Source organism: Crocuta crocuta, unplaced genomic scaffold (genome assembly GCF_008692635.1).
Source record: "Crocuta crocuta isolate KB4526 unplaced genomic scaffold, BGI_CrCroc_1.0 scaffold41, whole genome shotgun sequence".
Lineage (NCBI taxonomy): Eukaryota > Metazoa > Chordata > Mammalia > Carnivora > Hyaenidae > Crocuta > Crocuta crocuta.
The window spans coordinates 14,415,296-14,435,112 of record NW_027529428.1 but is presented as its reverse complement, the minus strand read 5'-3'; the positions used below and the strand labels follow the sequence as shown (position 1 = coordinate 14,435,112).

Genomic DNA, 19,817 nt, shown 5'->3' with positions numbered 1-19,817 from the left:
ACAACAGTATCTTTGCAAAGTTGTGCCTCAGGGCCTCCCTGGAATTGGATTTTTCTTAGGACTTAGTGTTTCTCTGTTCGAGTTTTCGTTAAAGTACAGAAAGCTTGAGTTGTCTTTATTTGGGACGGGACCTGTCAAGTAAGTAAAAACAATATTCATACCAGGCTTACATCTGTGGAAGTTATGGTACCTGTCAGGTTCTCGGATTCTCTTTCAGTGACCTTAGTAGGGGAGGGAGAGGCAGGAGGAGATCATGGGCACGTGAGATGATGCTCCTGTGAATGGTCAGTACCTTGAAGGATGAGGTAAAGATCCGTGTTAATTGCAGGAGTTTAACACTAAATGATCCACATTTCCTTAATCAGTAGACTTTTGTCTTTAAAGAGTTATACCTTGCCCGCCATTTAAATGAATACAGGTTGAGTTTCTGTTGAAAAATAAGTGAAGGCCGTCTGTATGCTCCCTCTTACTCATTGCCCGTCAGTTCAGACGCTGAAAGAGATCTCTCCCTTCTCACTGTAAATGAAGGTAGTTCCACCAGGCGTGCCTTGCAGCTCATAATTTTATGGTTCCAGATTGATGTCTCGATGCATTGTCACGTACAGGTGTAATAGGATTGGAACAGCTCTAGAAGGACTTAACGTGTATTGCGGTTCTTTTGGTTTTGGCCGCATACTTGTTTTCACTCGTGAGAAGAGTGTGCCAGACCGGTGGACATGGAATATTATACATGTAGTTCTTAATCTGTAACTAAAGGCTGTACGACAAGTTAACTTTTCTCTTTTAAGGACAGGAAAGTGATTGTGAAAACTATGAAGACATACGTTGAAAAGGTGGCTAATGTAAGTATAAGAAAAGTACGGCCTCGGTTATTTTTTTGTTTGGTTTTTTCCTTTTTGTTAGTTTCAATAAAATGGAATCAGGTCTATTGTAGAAAATTTGAAAACTTCAGAAAATTGCCAAGGAGAAAATTATTCATTGTTTTAGTACAATCTTTTTCTGTGCATCTGCCTGTATTTTTATCGTATTAAATTTATACTAAATGAGATTTCTCCTTTTTTTCACTTAATTTCATACTATGATAATTTTCCATTTTTATTAGATATTTTTGAAGGCCTGACATTTATTAACTTCTTTAATGCATCAGTCCAATTATGTTATTAAACATGGAAATTACTGTCTAGAATAAATTTGTAAAGTCAGCAGAGAAAATTCCAGTTGTTAAGTTTTATAGCTCTTCGGAATCCTTTGGAGATGTTATAACAGCCCTCTTGATTAAATCATAGAGGATGCGAAAAGTTTTTTTCGGAGAGATTAATTGCCTCAAACAATGGTATTCCTGCGTATTTAAATACTTAATAGTTTCCATAGTATTTCTAGAATATACATAGTAGTAAACATTATATGTTAACTTCTGATTTAGTGGTGAACTAAAATTGGCCGTAACAACTATATCCTATGAAAAATGCAATGAGGACTGCTAGCAGCTGGTGACTACTTGCTGCAGTAACTGCTACTTCAGACACCGGTAAATTAGTGCTCTGTGACTATGGAAGTACAGGGCTAGAGACGGGGGAGGGAGTGTAAGGCCACGGAAGGCAGCTAACTTTTCTGTAAAAAATGAAAGAAAAGATTCTCTAGTGAGTTTCCAAAGTATGAGAAAATTTTGTTATTCATTTTTCACCATTAAGTAAATCTTCAAACGTTTTAATTTGAATATTTTAAATTAATAATGAGTAAAAATAGAATGTTACTAGAAAATTCTAAAGGCATTAATAGTAAAAGACTTTTTTCTTTTTTTTTTTAGTTTATTTATTTATTTTTGAGAGAGAGGAAGAGAGGGAGGGGAGGGAGGAGCAGAGAGAGAATCCCAAGCAGGTTCTGTACTGTCAGCATGGAGCCTGACACAGAGCTCGAACACACAAACCATGAGATTATGACCTGAGCTGAAATCTAGAGTCTGATGCTTAACTGATTGAGCCACCCAGACGCCCCAAAAGTAACACACATTCTTAAATAATAAAATTGGATTGTTTTAATTTTACTGTGTAGTTGTATAGTTTTGGGTGTTTTGTTTTGTTGTGTTTTGGAGAATCTGATCCCAGCAAGGTATTTTGATGGTAACAAGAAATTTATATCTCTACATATAGAGATATATGTAATAAATAAATATATATATATAATATGTATAGGTATCTATATATCTTTATGTATAAATGTATGTAATTAGATAATCCATGTGTAATAAATAATCTCTGTATAGAATACATATATCATATGTAGATATCTGTCCATGTAGATAGATGTATCTATCCATATAGATATGCCCACAGTTTACCTGTCATTCTTTTTAATGGCTAGTGTTTCATTATATGAATTCCTTAATTCACTTAACAGACCCTTGGGTAGTTTCTAGTCTTTTGTTATTTCAGGTAGTACTCAAGAACGTACCCTTTGTGCCTTTGCGGAGGCATGTCTGTAAGATTAATGCCTAGAAATAGAATGGCTAGATCAGAAAGTACATGCAGTTTAAATTTTTATGAATGTTGTCACTTGCTCTTCAAAGAAGTTGAACGACTGTACATTCTCATCAGTGACACGCACACCTGCTTTTCCCCCAAAGCTCTGCCAAATTCGTATATTTGCAACTTTTGCCTATGGGATACGTGGAAAGTGGTATTTCATTGTTTCATTGTCCTTAATTAGTAAGTATTATTTCCTGTGCTTAAAGCCACCTGTCCCATTTTTCTCTGTGAACTGACTCTATGTTCTTTCCCCATTTTTAGTAGTCTTGAACTTTGTATGGTAAAGGTGTTAGACTGTTGGTTTTCTCCAGTTGTGTTTTTCTTTTTTAATGTTTATTTATTTATTTTGAGAGAGAGTGTGTCTGTGAGGAGGGGAGAGGGGCAGAGAAGGAGAAAGAATCTTAAGCAAGCTCCGTGCTCAGCGTGGAGTCTGATATGGGGCTCAATCTCATGACTCTGAGATCATGACCCCTGAGCTGAAATTAAGAGTTTGAAGCTACGGGCGCCTGGGTGGCTCAGTCGGTTAAGCGTCCAACTTCGGCTCAGGTTGTGATCTCACGGTCCATGGGTTTGAGCCCCACGTCGGGCTGTGTGCTGACAGCTCAGAGCCTGGAGCTGCTTCAGATTCTCTGTCTCCCTCTCTCTCTGACCCTCCCCTGTTCATGCTGCCTCTTTCTCTCTTAGAAATAAATAAAACATTTTTAAAAATTAAAAAAACAAAGAGTCTGAAGCTTAACCCACTGTGACAGTGGTCACTCAAGCACCACTCTCTGGTTAGTTCTGCCATGTTCTTTAAATGTGTCTCTGAATGAATGTTATCAGAGGTCAGATACCCTCTCAAAGTAAAAAAAAAGATTGATATTGTTACCTAGGGTACAGAAAGAATATGCCACAAGCTCCGAAAACACTTTTTTTCATAAAGTAGAAGCTCTTAAACTTTGGAGAATGGTCAGCATCACAAAAGTCATTCTGTCCTTTCAAGATGTAAACCATTAAGTCACTTAATGGTGACTCTGTTAAAAGTGGTTATTTTTACCTAATTCTCTTATTCATTATATAAATGTATTTTTTAGTTTATTTTTTTAGTATTTCTATTCTAATTAAATAGGATTGTTTTAAAGAAATTAGGCAACATACACAAGAAAATGCAATAATTACAGCATCCTTCCGGAGGGTTTTCTGTGTGCACATCTGTGTATTTTGCATCTTACATGTGATTATATCTGAGCTTATGTACTTTCTTTTTCATGATTGAAATTATATATATGTAGTTTTGTGTTCTTGGGGTTTTTTTTCTTTCACTTGAACTTTTTGAGTTTAATTTCAAGTAGTTAGTTATTAACAGAGTACTTATTTTGGAGAGGTGTTATATCCTGGTTAAAAAACAAATTGAGTCTCGCCTATTTGATTCTGAACAATGTGCTTCTGCTTTTTTTTGTTTCTTGTAATCAACCTAGAATATCATTAACTAGGACCTGATAAGAGAGGAAGTTCCCTTGAATGGCTTTTATCTGTCTTGTTTCTATTACTTTAGACAGTCCGTTGATAATTTTGTAAAGTGACTCTGTGGGTATGAGAAAGGGGAGAAGCTGTACATTTTTCTAACCTTCCTGGGCTTCCCGTCCCTACAGGGCCAGTACTCCCATTTGGTTCTACTGGCGGCATTTGATTGTATCGATGATACTAAGCTTGTGAAGCAGATAATCATATCAGTAAGTAATTAATTCTGATGATCTTAAATAGAAGTTAAGTTGATGCATCGTTTGAGGCTGTGTCCGTTTGATTTCACACCCATCTGTGTAAAGACATTGAAGTGTGCTTTCTGCCAGTATTTTGTGATTTTTATTTATTTATTTTTTTAGTTGACTCCAGTCTGTTTGGGGACATTTGCTTTTTTCCTGTATCAAACAAGAATATTATAACTTGATATGAATATCATTTTAAGTTTGCAAAAGACTGGTTAAATTAGGAGAACATGGCTGTGAGGCCACAGGACCTGCTAAATGAAAAGTTAGCAACGCGGTGCTCCGGTTTGCTGAGAAATTCATTGCCATAGTGATTCTGCAGTTAGTCAGGGACCCACAGGGGAGGACGCCCGTGACCTTTCTCTCCGTCCTTTGGAGAAATGACCTCTGCACAGTTACCCAGTTTATCAGTGCGCCTTCCCGGATGGAGCTGATAAAACTCGCTCAGTTGTGCTACTTCTTAGAGCCTCCACGCAAGTTTTGTCAGAGTCCTATTAAAAATTCTCAGAGAATTCCTTTCTTCATTTCAGCAGTTCCTCGTAGTCTGGTCCAGTGACCACGAGGTGATAGTAACGAAATGCAGTTCATCTAACCCGGAGTTTGCCCTCAGGAAAACTGAGTTGTCCTTTTGGGAAAAGTCCTTCAACGTGAAAAACCGCATTCTGCAATGCCTGCCTCTTTTTCTGGCTTCTGACTGCGAGCCTTTCTTCCCTTCCCTTCCCTATTTCTCGTGTGCAAGCGGCGTGGGGTACGAGATAGAGGTCGCAGGGCTAGGGATAAGCGGTGGCAACACTGGTCGCAGTGACCAGTAGAGGCATTCTTAACACCGTATGATCTGTGTAGACCGAGATCACACGAACCTTTGTTTCAGACATGCAGGTGGGGCCCTTGGAGAAATTTAGCATCAAAAGCTGGTTTCACGGCGTCCGCAGGGAGAAGCCGTGTGGACGTTCAGAAACAGACTTTACCTGTGGGCACGGAGTGGTGCCGGGGCCTCTCTCTGCAGCCGAGCTGGACGGGTAGAGCTGCGAGTAGGAGAAAAAAGGGGCCAGTGGTCGAGGGTTGGATGCCAGCTGTCGCTCCCAGTGGGTGTGAATTTCTCATGCCCTCGCTGTCACGTTGCGACTTTGCCCTTGACTGTTTTAAGATGGCGATGACTTTCTTTGGGGTAGGATTGTGGGAAGAAACAAGTTGGCAAGACTTTCGTGTCACAAACTGAGTATTTTGGCATGTTCCTTGTGACTTTATTACCCTTTTGACTCCAATCAATAATGATTGTTTTTCATTCCGGCGACAAGAGATGTGAGGCCATAAACTGGCAAAATGAATAAAGTGATTTCATGAAAATGGAAGCAGGCTGGGCTATTGAAAGTTCGCTTTTGTTTAATATTTTCACGACAACTGAAATTTGCATAAGGGTTCCACATGGATTTCAAGAGAGGCCGGACGCCCTTCAGGACTCGCCTCTGCTGTCTGAGGGATTAATTTTTGACCGAGCATTCGTCTCACTTAGAAGTTGCTTGTGAAGCATTTGTAATTCCTTGTGCTTATCGGTTTGATTCCCACAGCTACTTAAGCTACATTCCTAACGACTTGCTCATACTTGGGACAGCTTTTCCTGAGAGCGGCCTCACGCGCTGAACTCCTGCCTCTAACTGACAAAACGCCCGACAGGTTCTGTGTATCGTGACGCTCTAGTCTTATAGCTGGTGACACAGTTCGGGAATGCCGATCGCTCCGGCGTGTTCCCCACCGCCAGGAAACCTGGTGCGGCATTCAGTGCTTTTCGGAAACACCCGAGAAAGCGGTAGCGTTGCCACGGAGCATTCTGTTCAGGGGTACCCAGACTTCTGAGTCAAGTTGAAATCACAGCCCAGTCAGCTGAGCCCTCCTCTTTTCCCACCCACTTCACTTTCCAAAATAAACGGACCCATTTTACCCTAGAATCGTACCCTAGAATCATGGCGATGGTGTGACAGCACGTTCCTCTGAAAAGGACGTAAGCACACTAGCCAGTTGCTGTTTGAAAGTGAAGAAGCGTTGATGCATCCTTTAAAATGTATTCTCTTCTAAATGTACCGAGGGTACCAAGGGTGACACAGCAGACACCCAGCCTCCCACCGTCTGACCGGAAGTAAAACCCGACAGATACACGTAAAGTTCAAGCCTTTTGTGGACCCGCCCTGATTGCGCATCCCCCCTCCCCCCGTGCCTACCGGGATGAACACTGGTTTGTTGTGTGTGAGCGTGGCCTACCCTTTCACTGTAGTAAACGTACGTGGTGCTGTCTGCGTGTTTACAGACTCTAAACGAGGACGTGCACGTTGTGTTCTGCACCTTGCTTTTTCCTTTTGCCATTGTGCCTGTGATTCATCAGGGGTTGGCACTTATTTTTTATAAAGGGCTGGATTGTGATTATTTTAGGTTTTGTGAGCCATTTTATGATCTGTGTTCCCTATTCTTTTATTTTTTCCCTTTTTTTTTCCTTCTGTCTTTGTTTTTAACAACCCTTCAAAATATGAAAACCATTCTTCTCTCCTCGGATATGTGAAACCAAGGTGCAGGTTGGATTTGGCCCGCGGGCCATGGTTTGCCTGCCCTGTCCTAAATCCCCGATTTTCAGTGCCAAGTGGTATTGTACTGTGAGTGGGATTATCTTTCCAGCTTTCTGTTGTTGGAGACTTAGGTTGTTTATAGTTTTAAAAATATTTCAGTTCTCGTTAGGTTTTGCTCTCCCAAATAACTCCCTGATCATTCTTGTCTGCCTCTGTGTTTTTCTAAGGCATTTACTTAGCAGGACGGATGGCTTGCCCTTTACCCTGCACGTACGTTTACGTAGAGCCACGTGTCACAGTTGCCACCCAGCCACTACAAAACCTGTTACATTATGCAGAGCTTTTAAAAATAGTGAAGACAGCTCAGTGTTGCTAAGCATTCTGGTTCAGGGTAACCGGGTTTCCTGAAATGTCAGGTGCACGTCATGGCCTAATAAATGCTCCTCCTTTTCCTTTTTGTTTTTTTTTAATTTTTTTTTTACCGTTTTATTTATTTCTGAGAGAGAGAGGCAGCATGGGAAGGGGAAGGGCAGAGAGAGAGGGAGACACAGAATTCAAAGCAGGCTCCAGGCTCTGAGCTGTCCGCACAGAGCCCGATGTGGGGCTCGAACCCACGAACCGTGCGATCATAATTGAGCTGAAGTTGGCCACCCAACCAACTGAGCCACCCAGGCGCCCCCTCCTTTTCCCTTTTAAGACCAAGCCCCAGTTCAGTCTCGAGCCAGTGCTCTCTGATGTCCCAGCCAGACCTGCTCTCTGCACCCTTGCAGCTCCTGCAGTTTGTCTCTGTGCCCTCCCTTCATTTAGCGCTTAATCATAATGTGACCCAGAGCTCACAAAGTCAGACGCGGTCATGGACCAGGAGGGGAGGAGGGGCTGTGGGGAAGGAGAAGGCGGAAGGCCTTGTCCAGGGTGGCGGCTGCCAGCTTCTAGGAACTTGAGCTCCATGGGGATAGAGTCTCCTGGCTTTGTGTTCTGTTTTTTTTTTTTTCTCTTTTTTTTTTTTTTGCATGTAACTGTGATACAGTACACCTAATATAAAACTTACCATCGTAACCTTTCCCTGCTTTTTCACATACTGTTTTTTATTGAAGTAAAGTCGACACACGATATTATATTAGTTTCAGGTGTACAGCATAACGATCCCACAGTTCTTTACATTCCTCAGCGCCCCTCATGGTGATGGGTCCCCATTGGGCACCATACAAGGTCATTACAGTATCGTCCTCTGTTCCCTGGGCCATACGTAACAGCCCTGTGACTTAGCTGTTATAAAACACAAAATAAACATCAGAAATAGACCCATAAATACAAAGAACAAACTGGTGCCGAGTGACCTTTACACGTCTACTGCAAGTCACTTTATAAACCTTGGGCTGCTTCTGAGCAGAACGGAAGTAGCCGTAGGCCCTCTGTCGAGGTGTGAGGCGCAGGGAAGACGGCGGGTGCCCTGTGCCCAGCACTGCTCTGCTGCCCGGTGAGCACCAAGCATCAGCTGCTGTCAGTGGTCGCAGGGGGCACCGTGTGCTTTTGTGTAGACGATGAGGGAAGCTTGGGGTTTTAAGAAGAGAGCCGTGGTTCTCGGGTGGAGCCTGGAGTTGCCACCGCCAACGTCGCCGTCACAGATTTTGTAGCACCTTGATCTTGATGACCATCTCCAGCTTTAGCTTGGTTCCTTGCACTGAATTGCGAATCTCATTGTAATCAGGCGTTCCTTAAGAGGTCAGCACCGCTGAGCCTGTGTTATCTCACCGAGAATTCCTTCCCTTGGAGTTAGAGCTCTGCCACTGGCGCCGGCACGTCACCTGCCCCGTTTATGGGTTCGTCATGTGTAAACCTCAAGCGCTGGACGGAATTCTCTCTGTGGGCCTAGCCAGTTCTGCAGAAATGTCTGCTGCTCAAACACGCATGGCTTTGAATATCTATTAGGGCTTGTTGCAAGAAATAGGAATGTTGGGGTGTGGGGGAAGCGATTTTTTTCTGTTGGAGATTCTCTGTTAAGAGTAAAGGAATTTTTAAACATTGACTGTTCTGTCTGAAAACATCACATTTACACAGGAGTGGGGATGACATTGCCTTTGTTACTTAAGTTCAGACAACTAGAAAAGATTATTGTTCTGGGTTAGTTGATTGGAAATGTCATAGACTGTAATTATTTGCAACTGCCCCATGGAGTCTTTCTGCATTTATTTCCCTCCCCTCCCCATTTTTGTTTTCAATGCAATACTTAAACAGCCTTCATTTGCCATGAATAAGCAACTAACTTTAAAAGCCTTTATTCACTTGTTCGATTTAACAGAGTTCCTTTATCTCTCTTCACATACATCTCAGTGGGGAAATTCTAATAAGAATGTTCTTCATCGATGCTGATGCTGCATTTAAAGCAGCTGCAAATTGACTGTATCTGCTCAGTGACCCCAGCAAGCAGTGTCCCTAGTAATAGTGGACTGAGAACTATTGGTCATAGTGAATGAGGAGAACTTTAAATACTTTTTAAGTCCTTGAGCTCGGTCAGTTATATAAACGGATTGTTCAGTAATGCTAGTCACAGCGCAGACTCCAGTCTGTGTTCTGAGTGTAAATCCTTGTGTTTTAGTGACAAGATTTCAAAATTAGCTCCACATTTTCTTTTATGGACGTTGGGAAAAATAGTTAACAGTTCTGTACTGCTCATATTTCAAGTGCACATTATTTTAAGCACCTCAATTCATTTTTTGTTTCTGTGATTTCACAGGAAATTATTAGTTCCTTGCCCAACATAATAAATGACAAATACGGAAGGAAGGTCCTCTTGTATTTACTGAGGCCCAGAGATCCTGCACACACAGTGCGGGAAATTATTGAGGTTCTGCAGAAAGGAGATGGGAACGCACACAGGTAAGAATCATAATACAGTGGCTTAAGCCCTTTGTTTTCTGGTGTGGTTGCTTATTTTGAGTAGCTTACGTTTCCAGGAGTCTGCTTATGCGTGTATACCCTCTATCGGGCTTCTTTTCTAAAACTTGGAAGGTGAATCCCATTTTTAAGCCTGTAATTTTGGCAGAGTCTTTAAAGTTTTTATCTTGAAAAGGAGATAAACGTATCTCGCCAAAAGAATGCCTCTGAGAGCCTGGCACAGAGTAGCCATTCAATGTGTGGTCCGTTTTGGTTTTGCTGCATTTATTTAAACTATAGCAATATTTTTAGGGATTTTTTTGTTGTTCTTGTTTTGTTGTTTTTTGTTTTTAGCTCTGCTCTGGCTAGCCTCCAGTGTTATTTTAGCTTCAGGTGTACTGTGTAGTGATTCAGCATTTCTTTACATTCCTCAGTGCTTCTCATCGCAAGTGTGTTCTTCATCTATTTCATCCACTCCCCTCCCCACCTCCCCTCTGGTAACCATCAGTTTGTTCCCTATAGGTGAGAGTCTGTTTTTTGGTTTGTCTTTTTTTTTTTCTTTGTTGATTTGGTTTGTTGGTTAAATTCCACATATGAGTGAAATTGTATGGCATTTTATTTGTCTTTCTCTGACTTATTTCACTTAGCATTATACTCTGTGACTCCATCCATGTTGTTGCAAACGGCAAGATTTCATTCCTTTCGTGGCTAGGTAATATTCCCTTGTTTATATACACCACATCTTTTTTATCCATTCATCTCTTGATGGACACTTCGGCTGCTTCCATAGTTTGGCTATTACACATAATGCTGCAGTAAACATAGGGGTGCATTTATCATTTCAAATTAGTGTTTTTGTATTCTTTGGGTGTATACTCACGAGTGGAGTCACTGGATCTTATGGTAATTCTGTTTGTAATTATTTGAGGAGCCTCTATCCTCTCCTCCACAGTGCGTGCACCAGTTTGCACTCCCACCAACAGGATCCCTTTTTCTCGACATCCTCACCAGCACTTATTGTTTTTTGTGTTACTGATTTTAGCCATTCTGATAGGTGTAAGGTGCTATCTCATTGTGGTTTTGATTTGCATCTCCCTAATAATTAGTTGATGTTGAGTATCTTTTCATGTGCATGTTGGACTTCTGTATGTCTTCTCTGGGGGAAATGTCTCTTCATGTCTTTTGCCCATTTTTTAATTGGATTCTTCGTTTTTCCAGTGTTGAGTTGTATAAGTTCTTCATATGTTGTTTTTTTTTTTTCAATTTTTTAAAAACGTTTATTCATTTTTGAGAGAAAGAGAGACAGAGCGTGAGCAGGGCAGGAACAGAGAGAGAGGGAGACACAGAATCTGATGCAGGCTTCAGGCTCTGGGCTGACGCGGGGCTCAAACCCACAAACTGTGAGATCATGACCGAAGCCAGAGTCGAAGGCTTAACTGACTGAGCCACCCAGGTGCCCCTCTTCATATGTTTTGAGTACTAACCCCTTACCAGATATATCATTGGCAAATATCTCCTCCCATTCCATAGACTGCGTTTTAGTTCCATTGATTATTTCCTTTGCTGTGCAGAAGCATTTATTTTCATGTAACCCCAGTAGTTTATTTTTGTTTGCATTTCCCTTGCCTCAGGAGACACATCTAGAAAAATGTTGCTGTGGCCAGTGTCAGAGAACCTACTGCTTGTGCTCTCTTCTAGGATTTTTATGGTTTCAGGTGTCACATTTAGGTTCTTAATCTGTTTTCAGTTTAGTTTTGTGTATGGTATAAGAAGGTGGTCCAGTTCCATTCTTTTGCATATAGCTGTCCATTTTTCCAATACCTTTGTTGAAGAGACTGTCATTTTCCCATTGCGTATTCTTGCCTTGCAATCCTTTGTTGAAGATTAATTGACCATATAATTGTGGGTTTATTTCTAGGCTCTCTATCCTGTTCCATTGATGTATGTGTCTGTTTTTGTGCCTGCACCATACCGTTTTGATTACTACCACTTTGTAGTATATCTTGCAATCTGGGATTGTGATTACCTCCAGCTGTGTTCTATTTCAAGATTGCTTTGGCTTTTCAGGGTCTTTCGTAGTTCCATACAAATTTTAGGATTATTTATTCAAATTCTGGGGGAAATGCTATCAGTATTTTGATGGGGATTACTTAAATCTGCAGATTGATTTGGGTAGCATGGACATCTTAACAATTTTTGTTCTAATCCATGAGCACGAAATGTTTTTTCTTTCTTTTTTTTTTTAAGATTTTTAAAATTTATTTCTAGGAGAGAGAGAGAGAGCGTGAGCAGGGGAGGGTCAGAGAGAGAGGGAGATACAGACTCCGAAATAGGCTCCAGGCTCTGAGCTGGCAGTCAGCACAGAGCCCCACACGGGGCTCGAACCCACGAACCGCGAGATCATGACCTAAGCAAAAGTCGGACGCTTAACCGACTAAGCCACCCAGGCGCCCCGCACGAAGTGTTTTTTCATTTATTTGTGTCTTCAGTTTTTTCAGCAGTGTTATATAGTTTTCAGAGTATAGGTCTTTCACCTCCTTGATGGGGTTTATTCCTAGGTATTCTTTTTGGTGCAATTGTAAATGGAATTGTTTTCTTAACTTCTCTTTTTGCTACTTCATTGTTAGTGTATAGAAATGCAGGGGCGCTTGGGTGGCTCAGTCGGTTAAGCGTCTGACTTCGGCTCAGGTCATGATCTCACCGCTCATGGGTTTGACTCTGTGCTGACAGCTCAGAGCCTGGAGCCTGCTTTGGATTCTGTGTCTCCCTCTCTCTCTGACCCTCCCCCACTCGCACTCCATTTCTCTCAAAAATAATAAATGTTTTTTTTTTAAAAAAAGAAATACAATGGATTTCTGATTATTGATTTTGCATCCTGTGACCTTAATTCATTTATCAGTTCTGGTAGTTTTTTGCTAGAGTCTTTAGGGTTTACTCCATATAGTATCATATCCTCTGAAGTTAGTGCTAGTTATACTCTTTCCTTACCAATTTGGATTCCTTTTATTTCTTTATTGTTGTCTCATGGCTGTGGCGAGGACTTCCCAGTACTCTGTTGAATAAAAGTGGTGAGGGTGGACATAATTGTCTTGTTCCTGATCTTCGGGAAGATCTGTTTTTCATCATTGATGATGAGGTTAGCCTTGGGTTTTTCATATGTGGCCTTTATTATCTTGAGATAAGTTCCCTCTAAACCTGCCTTGTTGAGAGTTTCTGTCATGAAAGGCTGTTGTATTTTGTCAGCTGTTTTTCTGCATTTATTGAAATGATTGTATAGTTTTTATCTTTTCTCTTGTTGATGTATTATTTTGATTGATTTGTGAATATTGAGCCACCCTTGCATCCTAAGAATACATCGCACTTGATTGTGGGGAATGATTTTTTTAATGCATTATTGGGTTTGGTTTGTTGTTTTGTTGAGGGTTTTTGCATCTGTGTTTATCAGAGATAATTGGCCTGTGATGCTCTTTCTTTTTTTGTCGTGCCTTTATCTGATTTGCTGTCGAGTAATGCTGGCCTCATAAAATGAATTTAGAAGCGTTCCTTCTTCTATTTTTTGGAGTAGTTTGAAAAGAATAAGTATTAACTCTTCATTAAATGTTTGGTAGAATTCACCTGTGAAGAATTCATCTTGGACTTTGTTGGAAGTTTTTTGATCACTGCTTCAATTTCAAATTGCTGGTAATCCGCCTGTTCAAATTTTCCATTTCTTCCAGATTTGGTTTTGGAAGGTTATATGTTTCTAGGAATTTATCCATTTCTTCTAGGTTGTCTAATTTGTGGGCGTAGAATTTTTTATATTATTCTCTTGTAACCCTCTGTATTTCTGTGGTGTCAGTTGTTATGTCTCCTTTTTCATTTCTGATTTTGTTTGAGTCTGCCTAAAGGTTTATCATTTTTGTTCATCTTTTCAAAGAACAAGCTCCTGGTTTTATTGATCTGTTTTATTGGGTTTTTTTAGTTTCTATTTTGTTTATTTCTGCTCTCATGTTTATTATTTCCTTCTTGCTACTGGTTTTGGGTTTTGTTTATTGTTCTTTTATAGCTCCTTTAGGTATAAAATTAGATTATTTGAGATTTTTCTTGCTTCTTGGGGTATGCCTGTATTGCTGTATATTTCCCTCTTGGAACCACTTTTGCTGATTCTTGAAGATTTTGGATTGTTGTGTCTTCATTTTCATTTGTCTGCATGAATTTTTTAATTTCCTCCTTGGTTTCTTGGTTGACTCATTCATTCTTTGTAGCATGTTATTTATTCTCCATCTATTTGTGTTCTTTACTGCCTTTTCTTGTGGTTGATTCCTAATTTCATAGCATTGTGGTCAGAAAAGATACACGGTATGTGACATCAGTCTTTTTGAATTTGTTGAGACTTGTTTTATGGCTTAATATGATATATTTTGGAGAATAGGTCATATAAACTTGAATAGAATGTGTAGTCTATTGTTTCAGGATGGAATGTTCTAAATATGTATGTTAAAGCCATCTGGTCCAATGTGTTATTCAAAGACATTGTTTTCTTGATTTTCTGTTTAGATGATCTGTCTGTTAACATAAATGGGTTGTTAAAGTCCCCTGTTATTAATGTATTATTATTGATTACTTCCTCTATGTCTGTCATTAACTGCTGTCTGTATTTGAGTACTTCCACATTGGGTGTGTGGATATTTACAGTTGTTATCTCTTCTGGTTGGATTGTCCCTTTAATTATATAGTATCCTTACGTTTCTTTGTTACAGTCTTGTAAGTTTTAAAGTCTGTTTCATCCAATATAAGTATTGCTATCCTAGCTATATTTTTACTTCAATTTCATTGATAAATCATGCTTCTCCATCCCTTCATTTTCATTGTGCATGTCTCGTTAGGTCTGAAATGAGTCTTGTAGGCAGCATATAGATGAATCTTTTTTTATCCATTCTGTCACCTTATGTCTTTGATTGCAGTGTTTAATCCATTAGCATTCATAGTAAATATTGATTGGTATGTACTTATTGCCATTTTGTTTTATGATTGTTTTGTAGTTCTCTGTTCCTTCTCTTGCTCTTGTCTCTCACGGTTTGCTGGCTTCCTGTAGTGTGATGTACTTGGATCTGTTTTTTCTTTATTTTATTCATATCTATTACCAGTGTTTGAATTGTGGTTGTCATTAGGTTTATGTATGACATCTTATGCATATAGCAGTCTGTTAAGTTGATGGTTACTTAAGGTTAAACCCATTCTAAAAGCACTAAATTGTTACTTTTCTCCTCCCTCCCTTTTTTGTTTTTAGATATAGGGTGTCATACTTTATATCCTTTTATTTTGTGACTCCCTCAACTGGTTTTTATAAATATACTTAATTTTACTGCCTTTATGTTTCTTCCTTTTCTTATTCCTTGCTTATGGTCTTTCCTTTCTACTCATATTGTCTCTTTTAGCATTTCTTGCAGGGCTGGTTTAGTGGTGATGAATTCCTTTAAGTTTTGTTTGTCTGGGAAACTCTATTCTGAATGATATCCTTGCTGGATAGAGTATGTTGGCTACAGGTTTTTTTATTTCCAAACTTTGAATATATCATGCCATTCCCTTCTGGCCTGCAAAGTTTCTGATGAAAAATCAGCTGAGAGCCTGATGGGGCTTCCTTGTATGTACATGTTTTCTTTTCTCTTGTTTCTTTGAAAATTCTGACACCACATTTTGCCATTGTAACTACTGTGTGTCTTGGTGCAGACCTACTTGGGTCGATTTTGTTGGGAGCTCTCTGTACCTCCTGGATCTGGGTATCCGTGTCCTTTCCTGGATTTGGAAAGTTTTCAGCTGTTACTTCTTCAAGTAAGTTTTCTGCCCCTTTTTCTCTATCTTTCTGGACTCTTTATAAAGCAGTTATTATTATACTTGGTGATGTCACGGCTTCTCTTAATCTATTTTCATTTCTTCTTATTGCTTTTTTCTCTCCTGTTCAGCTTGTTTGCTTTCCATTCCTGTGTCCTCCAGGTTGCTGATACCTTCTGCTTCCTCTAGTCTGTTTCCTCTAGTGTATTTTTTAATTTCAGTTATTGAATCCTTCCTCTCTGATTGGTTCTGTTTTACGTTTTCTATCTCTTTGTTGGGGGTCTTACTTAATATCCTCCACTCTGTTCTCAATTCGGTATCTTTATGACCATTACTTGAAATTCTCTATCAGACCCTGTTAGTAGGTCTCTTGCTGATTTTGTCTTGTTCTCTCATTTGGGACATATTCTTCTGTCTCCTTATTTTGTCTAACTCCCTGTGCCTGTTTCTTGGTGTTAAGAAAGTCCACTACATCTGCTGCTCCTGGAGGCAGTGCATTGGGAAGAGGTCCAGCAGTGCAGTGCCCGCCGATTACCAGAACCTGGCACTTCCTGGGTGCCCTGTGTTGTGTTGCGCGCACCCTGCTGCTGTGGCTGAGCCAGTTTGCCCTTCATCCCAGTGTGTGCAGCGGCTCCCTTCGTGTGTTTGCTCCCTGCGATGGTGGGCCAGCGTTGGGCCGCCTTGGGCTTGATTTGCTCAGACCAGGTGTCTGCCGCCATGNGGTGGTGCTGTCCCTGCATTGTCCCCTGAGAAGCTTTCGTTGGGCGGGCCCGCCGCCACACCAAGGTCTTCCCCGGAGCCTGCTGGAGCTGCCCGGGCCTGTGTGTGGCTAAGCTCCCCTCTCCCCAGGGCACCAGTCGCTGCGCAGCGGTGCCGGCCCGTCAGGGCTGCTCGCATGTGGCCGCAGCTCGANTGTGGTGTTAGCAAGGGTCACGCAGGTCTCTTGGGGGTGGGGGGAGGGGCGTGTCCGCAGAAGTGCGGGGGCGGGGCGCTGTTAGCAAGTCAGGTGGATGCGTGCTGTGGGTGCCCTTCCCGCAGGTGTCCCGGTGTCTTGGCCAGGGGACAGGAGAGGCAAGGGACGCCCTCTCGCGTCTTCCGTCCCGTAGAAGCCTCCCAAAGATCCCTGCCCCTCCGTCACAGGCCGTGAGAGGAGTAAGCAGGTTCCCCCCGTGGACCCCGGGCTTCGCAGGCTGCTGCTTCTGTGCCCCCCANGGAGGGGCGTGTCCGCAGAAGTGCGGGGGCGGGGCGCTGTTAGCAAGTCAGGTGGATGCGTGCTGTGGGTGCCCTTCCCGCAGGTGTCCCGGTGTCTTGGCCAGGGGACAGGAGAGGCAAGGGACGCCCTCCCGCGTCTTCCGTCCTGTAGAAGCCTCCCAAAGATCCCTGCCCCTCCGTCACAGGCCGTGAGAGGAGTAAGCAGGTTCCCCCCGCGGACCCCGGGCTTCGCAGGCTGCTGCCTCTGTGCCCCCCGCCTCCACAGGCCTGTGTCACCCGTCTCCTTAAGGCAGGGACTCCGGTTTCTGTCACCCTCCCAGCGCTCTCAGAGCCAAGCACGCTGATAGTTTTAAGGTCCCAGGAGTTAAGCCCCACTGATTGTAAGGACTCCTGAGACTATGCCCTGCTGATTTTCCAAGCCACGTGGTACAGGGATTCGTCTCCCCCTGCGGACACCCTGTACAGGGGGTGTCCCGCGGGACGGGCTGTTTCTCTCCCTTCTCCACACCCACTGCAAATCCCGCCCTCCCGCGGACAGTCCTGGGGTCCTTTCAGCTCCCAAACCACGTCTTCACCCTTCCTGACCTCTTCATTACAGCTTCTTTATATTTAGCGGTTTAGACTCTGTTCTGCCAGTCCTCTGGTCGTTCTCTGGGTTACTCACCCTGCTGTGCGTGTTATCTAGGTGTATCCATGGGACATGGGGGCTCAGGGTCCTTCCCTCCATCCTCCCCAAGGTCAGTTCTGCTTCATTTTATTGTAGTTTTTTTTTTTTTAATGTTTTATTTATTCCTGAGAGGGGGAGAGGCAGAGCGAGAGAGGGACAGAGAATCGAAGCAGCTCCAGGCTCTGAGCTGTCAACACGGAGCCTGATGTGGGACTCAAACCCACAGACTNTCTGTTCTGCCAGTCCTCTGGTCGTTCTCTGGGTTACTCACCCTGCTGTGCGTGTTATCTAGGTGTATCCATGGGACATGGGGGCTCAGGGTCCTCTTCCGCCATCCTCCCCAAGGTCAGTTCTGCTTCATTTTATTGTAGGTTTTTTTTTTTTAATGTTTTATTTATTCCTGAGAGAGAGAGAGACAGAGCATGAGCCAGGGAGAGGCAGAGCGAGAGAGGGACAGAGAATCGAAGCAGCTCCAGGCTCTGAGCTGTCAACACGGAGCCTGATGTGGGACTCAAACCCACAGACTGTGAGATCATGACCTGAGCCAAAGTCAGATGCTCAGTCAACTGAGCCGCCCAGGTGCCCCAGTTTTGCTTTATTTTTAAAGCAATTGGTATCACATAATTAAATATTCTGGAGAGTGGAGTCCGTACAGTAGTCTGATCCTGTCTTCTAATTTGTTGTTGTTTGGGTTCTGGATTGGTTTGGGCTGTTCTGGTATTATATCAGGCGAGGTTCACTTCCTCAGTGCTGGTTCTGTGACTGGCTCTGTCCACATCCTGGAGGCACAAAGGTGGAGGACAGGTGTCCCACCCATAAATTGCTTACTGTCTACACGCACAACAGAGAGACACACAATTATATTAAGTTTGACAAAGACTGTTTTTAAAAAAAATTTTTAAGGTTTATTTATTTTTGAGAGAGTCTGTGTGTATGAGTGAGTGCAGAGGGGCAGAGAGAGACACACACGGAATCTGAAGCCGGCTCCAGGCTCCGAGCTGTCAGCACAGAGCCCAGCTCAGGGCTCAGACCCACAAATTGTGAGATCATGACCTGAGCCGAAGTCGGACGCTTCACCGACTGAGCGCCCCTGACGAAGACTGTTTGAAGCCCGTCGAGGTTTTTGTGATCATCAGATCACTGTACTTCCTTGGCCGTCTGTGTCACCTGAGTGCCTCTTTCCCCACATTCCTTCCTACAGTAAGAAGGACCCCGCGATCCGCCGGCGCGAGCTCCTGGAGTCTGTGTCTCCGGCTCTGCTCAGCTACCTGCAAGGACACGCCGGCGAGCTGGTGCTGGAGAAGTCTGCGTGCGTGCTGGTGCCCGGCATCCTGGGAGCGGCCGTCGGGGATGCCCAGCCCGCCATGCACGCCATCGCCAGCCTGGCGGCGGCCGAGCTACACCCAGGCGGCCGGGATGGAGAGGTAACTTGTGCTCAGGGGACAGGTGGAGAGACCCCGGGCACCGAGGACGCGGCCGAGAAGACCGCTCTCGGGCTAACCGCCTCTCCTCAGCCCAGACCCGCAGCGCATCTGATCGCTGTGCGCTCAGAATAGGGCGTCCTTGCAGCGCTGCGTTTCTCAGAACTTGCGGGCCCGCCTGTCACCTGCAGTCAGAACAGCCTTCGTAGTGCGGCTCCCCGCTGTCCGTGACCCGCCCCAGCCCGCCTGCCTCGCGTCTTCTGTGCTCCTAAGTCTGTTCTGAATTTACTGTGGAGTTTTGCACCTCTCTGCGTGTGTACTGCCTCTGCCCTCAGCCCGGACGCCACCCATGTCCCCACTCTGCTGTGCTGGCCCTGTAGCAAGCCTCACTCACCCTGCGGCTCCCCAGAGTCCCGCCCGTGGAAAGAGGCTGCTCCTTCTGCGAGCTCCTGCCCGCGTGGCCCTGGGCAGATTCTGCCTTGCTTACACCTCGGGGCCTCCATCCGCGGCCCCCATCTGTGCTGGGCAGCGTGCAGCACTGTCCCCCCACCCCCAAAGCTTGCTGTTTTGCCGAACACACCATTAGATGAATATGTACGCAGATGATCACCTGCTGTGGGCTGGAGGTGGCGCTGCGAGGGACATGTAGGGGCTCTCTGGGGCCGCCCCGAGGCCGGAGGCGCGCGGCTCCGTGTGGCGTGGCGGGGAGTCGGGTATGGGCCGCAGAGGGAAGGAGGGAAGGGCTCGGCTTGTGGGGGACAGAGGGCTCAGGGGAGATGAGCCAGCAGAGGGAAGGGAGGCGGAAGTCCGAGTGTGCAGGGCCCTCATGCGGGGGAGCCTGCTACTTCCTGACGCGGGCCCCGGGCCAGAGCGGAGGCCGTAGGTGCAGGGAGTTTCCTCTGGGAGCGATCGAGCCCGTTGTCCCCCGTGCTCGGTAAGGAGAGACCCTCGGTTGGTACTGAAGCCTCACTCGCGCCAGCCCTCGGTGTTGCTGCTGCCACACTTGG

The 19,817-nt window shown here is 43.8% G+C and overlaps 1 protein-coding gene across 1 annotated transcript in view; it reads left to right on the top strand.

The window, feature by feature from the left end:
* PUM3 (pumilio RNA binding family member 3) overlaps positions 1–19,817 on the top strand; it is a 47,534-nt gene that overhangs the window by 21,250 nt on the left and 6,467 nt on the right. Inside the window, exons 13-16 of the mRNA XM_077759302.1 lie at positions 789–842; positions 4,157–4,237; positions 9,560–9,702; positions 18,591–18,813. Coding sequence (XP_077615428.1) covers positions 789–842; positions 4,157–4,237; positions 9,560–9,702; positions 18,591–18,813 — 501 coding nt within the window. The remainder of the gene's footprint in view (positions 1–788; positions 843–4,156; positions 4,238–9,559; positions 9,703–18,590; positions 18,814–19,817) is intronic.